We start from the raw sequence: 7,152 nt of genomic DNA, 5'->3' as shown, positions 1-7,152 counted from the left end.
ACTAAACTTTTTCTCTAAACCTCTCTGCATTTTTACTTGTAAGCATTAACTTATCATGAAGAATTGTTTTGTGGTTAAGAAACCAGAATAAGCAAAGGTTTTAATAAAACATATGGGTTCATTCATTTTTTTATTTAGCATTTCTAATGTCAAAACCAGTTTTATTGTAAAAAAAATATTTTCTTTCCCTTTTTTTTAACCAATTTGCCATTGGAATCAATTGTACCAAACACCACATCTCTCTTCGGGAAAATGATATTGTTCCATAATATAGGACTAGATCTTTGCGTGGATCCAATTTGGTCATGCTGTATGACAGTTCAGTAACTAAATCACCAGTAAACTAAGAAGAGAAATGAACATGTTTGTGTTCATCATCTCATTAATCGGTATATACGAAATTGCAATGAAGAAAGAAGCCCGCAGGACAAATTCTTGCTAGTGAAGCCAAGGTCGCCATGGGTAGAGATGGGAAAATCAAACCAGAAAACCCCCGACAATGAGAAAATCAAATTACTGTTATCTCATAAATCAAACCCATGACTACGAACCCATAAATAAATCAAACCCATGACTACTAACCCATAAATCAAACCCTAAAATCTAAAAGAAAATGACATGTGAAAAAATCAAAACTTTACCCACGACAATGAGAAGATCTTCGTTGCAATCGGTGCTACGTGCGAGGGAGGGGGTGGGGAAGGGAAAAGACGCTGCAATCGGTGAAGTTAGAGAGGTGAGGACTTGCTTGAAGAATTTGTGGGAGGGAGGGAAGGAAGGGGGAAAAGAACTCGAGGGAGAGAGGAAGGGAAAGAAGAATGGTCTGCGTGCTGGTGCATATCTGTCTTTCTTGCACTTCCTATGTGGCGAATTCGTATTGGCTAGTGTAAAAACAAATAATCCACCCGATCGGCCTTGAGTTTTTTCCTAATTGAAAACATGCTTCTTTCGTAAACAAAAGGCCAGGTGGGGACATAAACATATGAGTGAGAGAGAGAGAGAGAGAGAGATATATATATATATATATATATATATATATATTTGCTCTCATCATCCCCACACATCAAACTTATTTTTATTTTATTTTTTATTTTTATTTCTAGTTTTATTATTCTTAAACTAATTGAGTTCTTCTATCTATTATCCATCTATCACACATTTTGTAAGAGAAAAAAATTAAAAAATTATGTGTGATGTGTGGTGTAAGGATGATGAGTAGATTTTTTTCATATATCCATCAATATATATCCTCTTCTCTTGCCTTCCATTGAAGAAGAAAAAGAAAAGTGTGTTTGACATGCTATGAAAATGACTCCTCAATTATTAAACGCTTAAAGGGTACTAAATGAAAGTCTCGTTTGGATATAGAAATGATTTCATCTCATATCATTCAATTTCATCTCATCTCATCATTACAATTTTTTCAAAATTTTATACAAAATATAGTAAATAATTAAACTTTTCCAAATCACAAAATAATAATAATATTAACAACTAAAATTCTAACAATCTTTTATTCAACTTTTATCTAAAATCATTTCATCTCATTTTACTATTTAAACGGAGTCTAAAACGCTAAAGATTGTACACCCGATTACATTATGTTCGTAAGGGAGATAAACCATACAAATACCTGCTTTAAAGTTTAAACCCACGTGTTAATAAGATCAAGATCATCGTCATGACATTGCTCATTCATTCTTGAATGTTTTGTTAAAAAGAGAGAGAGGTTTAAGAATTGTAAGCAATGCCACTCAATACAAACACTTTACTTCTTCTAAAATTTCATAATAAAGTGATTCGTAACAATTGGTCCAATATATCAAGCCCCTAACCTTATTATAGCGAGATACAGTTTACCCTTTAAATAAAAAATAAGTTGATTTTTTTTTTTTATCAATCTTTCAAATTTGTCTATTCACTTTTCAATTGAATTGAACGTACCCATTGAATTTTTAACAGAAGGTAAGCAAACACTTAATTATATAAAATGTATACAGGATTATCCACAAAATCTCTCTTTAATCCTTCTTAAGGTTTGCTTCATAAAGGTAACTGCTTTGTGATGGTTCATAATCTGCTTCATTTTGCAATGACTTGTTTTATGACAATTAGGGGAGTGAGATAAGATAAGAATTTTATGAATATTAGTAAGATAGTTTAAGTTGAGTATTTTTTGAGTTTTGAAAAATATTAGAGGAAAATTTTAATAAAAAATATTATAAAGTTAAAATATTATTATAATATTTTTTTATAATATTTTTTTTTTTTAAAATTTGAAAAAGTTGAATTATTTTTTATTTAAAAATTTGGAAAAGTTATAATGATTAGTTTGAAAAAATTGTAATGATTAGTTTAAAAATTTTATATTTATATTTAGAGATGAGATGAAATTAATATTTTAGAAGGAAATTATTTCCAAACAAATCCTAATTTATCAATAAACAGAGGGAATATTACACTGAAAAATACTATAGTGGCATCGTTTTTCACGTAGTCATTGCCATCGTCTTCGTACATGATGACCAAACAAAGACTCATTGCAATTTACTTTGTACATGATGACCAAACGAAGACCTCACAGTGGTTTCTTTGTTTCTTTTCTTTGCGTATGAAGATTGATTCTGTTCCTGAGTCAACTAACCAATAACTGCTCGGCAATTGGAAGAGGGCCCATCTTGTGTCCCAGCTGGAACACATTCGATTCTCTCTCTATTTTTAACTCGGCTTCGTTAGCTGCCAAGCCTTTCCTCTTCTTCGCGGAGCTGCTATCCAAAGCCGCCTCAGGATCCCGGCGCTTAGCAGTGATTCTAACAGGCTCGGGCTCACCGGAGCCAATCCGGTGTGGAAAATTAAGCAGAGCCTTGGAGCCTCGCATCCTATAAGCCGCTACATCATAAGCCAACGCAGCTTCCTCGGCCGTCTCGTACGTACCAAGCCACACTCTCGCGCCGTTCTTAGCCGGGTCACGTATCTCCGCCGCGTACTTCCCCCACGGCCTTCGCCTCACTCCTCTGTAATGCCTCTCTCTTATCACTTTCCTGTCAGCATTCTGAAAGTATTTTTTCGCCGTCTCCGTCACAATTTCGGATTGATTTTCGCTTTTCGGATCAATAAAAGAAGAACTTGCGTACAATTTCCTGGCCGATGCAGCTTCTCGAGTCAATACAATTCCCGTAATAGAAGGCAACTCCGACATCTCTTCCGGCTCCGCTTTAACGTTCGTCGCCTTCAAATCTAAGGGAGACCACCCAAAACTGACGGCATCGCGGAGGGAGTTGTAGACGATCATGTCCTCGGAGTCGTTAACATGGAACGGCAAGTCTCCCCACTGTTCCGTAAGGAAAGGGAAGAGACCACTAAATCCGGAACTTCGGTGACAAAGATGAGGAAAACCAAAGTCACCCAAGGTAGCTTCGTTCATGTCTGTGCAATCTAAGAGACTCAGGAAGTTCTTGAGTTTCGGTGGGCGATAGAGCTTGGAATAGGTAGAGTTAGGGTAGAGATAAGATGGGGTAGGAAGGAAGGGTTTGGAAAGGAGTTATATAGTCATAGTGGATGAGAGAGAGGAGAGGAGAAGCACATGCACGGTTAGCAGCAGGAAGATAAAGCAAGTGGGCAATTGGGGGTGCGTGTGTGTGTGGGAGTTGGAACGACGTGACGGACTGAAAATGATATCACTGCACTGTGGTTGAGAAGCTATGCTGACGTAATGTGCTCACGTCGGTAATGCGGCAGATTCGTGAGACACACGTTGTCAAGACATGGACTTTAAAGTGGCTTGTCGACTACTTGGAGTTTTATATGCTAGGAATCATATACACTATACATTTTATAATATATTTTATAATTCCAATCGTAAAATAACAGTATTTTTGTAAAATAATATTAATTTTATAAAATATTTTACAAAAATATTTATCTTTTTACAATATTATTATGTAAAATGTTGTGAAAAATAATGTGTATTTATTTTTTTTCTTTATATATTATTAGTCCTCCCACTCATCGAATTATTCATTTTATATGTACACGTGTCAATTTTACAGTCGAACATGTACAAATTAAGATGAGATCATTTTTATAAATTTTTAATATAATAATTTAATTAACTCTACAATTAAATATAATACAAATTAATAAACATTCTGATTGTATAATATATTATATTTTTTTGTGTAAATTTTAAGATCAGGAATTTTTTTTTTAACTAAAGGCATGTGACTTGATTGTCATAACATTCAGCCTCCAAAATAGAGGTCTAAAATTCAAAACCACCCCCCCCAAATCGAAAAAAAAAAAAATCATAAAACTTTTCTTTTTTAGATCATGATCAATATTATTTAAAGTTGAGATTATAATCTAAATTTTATATTCTATTCTTAATTATTGTATATCTGAAATAACTACGCTTTTATGTTATAAGGTCTTTATTGAAAATATTAATTATTAATTTATTTATAACTCATAGCAAAATGTTAAAAGAATATCCGAGATGTGTTAGTTACAATACTAACATTTTTTAATATCTATTTTCTATCAATTTTATTTTTTAAAAGAGTATAAGTGACTTGTATTAATTTTTTTGAACAAACCACATTAGTCATTAGGGGCTCAAGGAGTGGGGCCTTAGACAAGCGCCTTAGTCGCCTTGCCTTTGAGCCTTCCCTGCTCTGATGTCTAAAACGTCTCCTTTGTGAATGTAGAAATTAACTCTTAGACAGGAAATAAAAGGGCGACGACGCCGCATAAATCATTTTGGAAGTCCTTTTTTTCATGTCAAAATGCAAGAGTTTGTTGAAGATGAGCCTAAAAGCTCAACACAAATGAGTCTCGTGTGAACCATGGATTTGAACAGTAAGTAGGTAGCATTGCAGTGCAAAGTAGAGACCACGTTTAAGATACATGAATCTCATGTGTTAACTGTTAACAGTATACTTCAAGTGCTTTTATAGCTAGAAATCATCATCAAACGAGGGTAGAAGATCATAACGATCAAGAAGGTTAATTTGCACTAGGGGTCCATTACAGGGGCGACGCATATATAGGGGCTATGCGTGTACATACACAACAACATCTAATCCTGATCAGTCTCCTGATCATGCTCATATATAACTGTGCAGTACGTTCGACTGCAAAAACTAGCTAGATACGATATTGATGGATCAGGGTGGTGCAACAAAAGGTGGCTAGCCGAGGGTGCATGCATGCATGCAAGCATGAGGTGGAATTAATTGGCTGTAAATTAAAAAAAAAACAAAAAAAAAAACTAAAGAGGAAGTACTGGAGACAAGGGAAGTGCTGCATCTAAGATAAACCCCCAGGACTTGCATTTCCTCTTTGAGATAATAATACGTTGCTAAAGGGGAGGATATATGGATGATTTCTTATAATTGCATGCCAAAGTTATACGAGGAATCAAACTTCAAAGCAGTACCTAATTCAAAGGTGATCAGGACACCGTCCTTTTATGGGTCTTTATCCTCCATCCTCGGTCTCTTCTGATATTCACTTTTTTTTTTAGTGCTATGGTCTTTTATGTTGATCAAGATGAATGGAACTAAGTGGAAAATAAGGCTCTTGCAACTAACATCAAATCACGGACAAATGGTTACCATAATTGAGGACTTGGTTTGATTCAAAAAGTTTTTGAAGATTTTTAGAAAATTCTTTGACTTTCTATCTTTTAATGGTCGAAACAGTTTCAAAAATAATTTTTATCTAATGATCATCATTTCCAATATTTCGAAAAAAAAACACAAAAAAATAAAAATAAAATCAAAACACTATAATGAAAACTAAAGAAGAAAGAAAAGCATCTCATAAAAATTTTCTCAATTTCTCAGTGGACTTGTCAACTAATTCTCAAATTCCATTGACAAGAATATATTGAAAAATAGTTCTCAGACTAACTAAAAATGCTTTTACACCATCCACTTAGTACCAAAAAAAAAAAAACGCACACACACACACACACATCTGATATCCTAAAAATTGCTTGGATTACATTTTCTAAAACTTTTTGAAGTTTTTTAGAACCGAAGTTTATTTATCCGATCCCTTTCTCTTCCATTTTATCGCTGATCTTTCCCATGATCTTCAGTACTAAAACTACTTATCTCTTCGATCGAGACCAATTATTGCTTATATATGTTCATATATAGCTCAAGAGTACTTCAGTCGCATGCATGGATCCCGTTGCCACAACTTGGAGACATGATTCCTAAAGCTCATAATGTTTAATCAATATTAATTATCTACTTCAAAAGGATAGTATCGATTGAGATGGCTCCATTTCCGTTCATAATGTTACTAACTTTTCTAAAGTTATTGGCAATTTTACAATAACATTCATGATCAACACGAATCAACTTATATAATTACTAATAAAAAGTAATTTATTAACTATAAAGAGAGATTACATAGAAGTAATCTCACAGACTGATGTGTCTTCATATTGTGGTTCGTTAGATCGTAAAGTACTTATTTTTATTATATGTAGATCTGATGGTCATGGATTACATGAAATCATGTCAAATTGTAGAATCAATTATTTTTATATAATCTCGTTATGGTTATAGCTAGTAATCCTCATTAGTAATATGATGAATCCAAATCACAGGATGAATTATTATATCTTAGTCGTCAGGGGATTCTAGGCAATCGATCTTTATGATCACTTGATCATCAATTTGATTGCATCTCTCCACACACGTGAAGTTTATAATTAACGGAAAAGAAGATTGGAATAATTAGGGTGATAGATCATGAGGGGCAGGCAGGCTCTTGCAGCTTTGCAGACCCTCGGATATTATTGTACTGATCCAGTTCAATGATAGCGGCAGCGTTGGTCAGTTCGGATTGCATGCAAACGTCTGTGATACTAGCATGCAGTTCAAGTACTGATCATTCAAGCTATATATATATATATATGCAAAGGGACGAGGAGAACTATTGCATGAATGTTCATGGACATGCAGTCAGTTGAAGACACAAGCTAGGAATTGAAGCTTCTTTAATTTCAGGCAGCTTGCTGTTTTGGACATTTTGTCAGGTCAAGAGAGAAACCAAATGGATATATAGGATCTGTTTATAAAAAATAAAAGAGATCTAAAAGTTTACTGAAAACGAAAAATAGAGATAAAGTCATTA

At 34.0% G+C, this 7,152-nt stretch overlaps 1 protein-coding gene across 1 annotated transcript; it reads right to left on the bottom strand.

Moving 5' to 3' along the window:
- Positions 1–2,405: 2,405 nt before the first annotated feature.
- Positions 2,406–3,570, bottom strand: LOC118349244 (ethylene-responsive transcription factor 2-like). Its single transcript, XM_035693017.1, has one exon. The coding sequence runs from the start codon at positions 3,422–3,424 to the stop codon at positions 2,636–2,638; it is 789 nt and encodes a 262-aa protein (XP_035548910.1). The 5' UTR covers positions 3,425–3,570; the 3' UTR covers positions 2,406–2,635.
- Between the last annotated feature and the right edge of the window lie 3,582 nt (positions 3,571–7,152).

The sequence above is a fragment of the Juglans regia genome, chromosome 8 (assembly GCF_001411555.2).
Source record: "Juglans regia cultivar Chandler chromosome 8, Walnut 2.0, whole genome shotgun sequence".
NCBI classification, from domain to species: Eukaryota; Viridiplantae; Streptophyta; class Magnoliopsida; order Fagales; family Juglandaceae; genus Juglans; species Juglans regia.
Note: the sequence above shows the minus strand (reverse complement) of the source record. Positions and strands in the feature narration are given on the sequence as shown.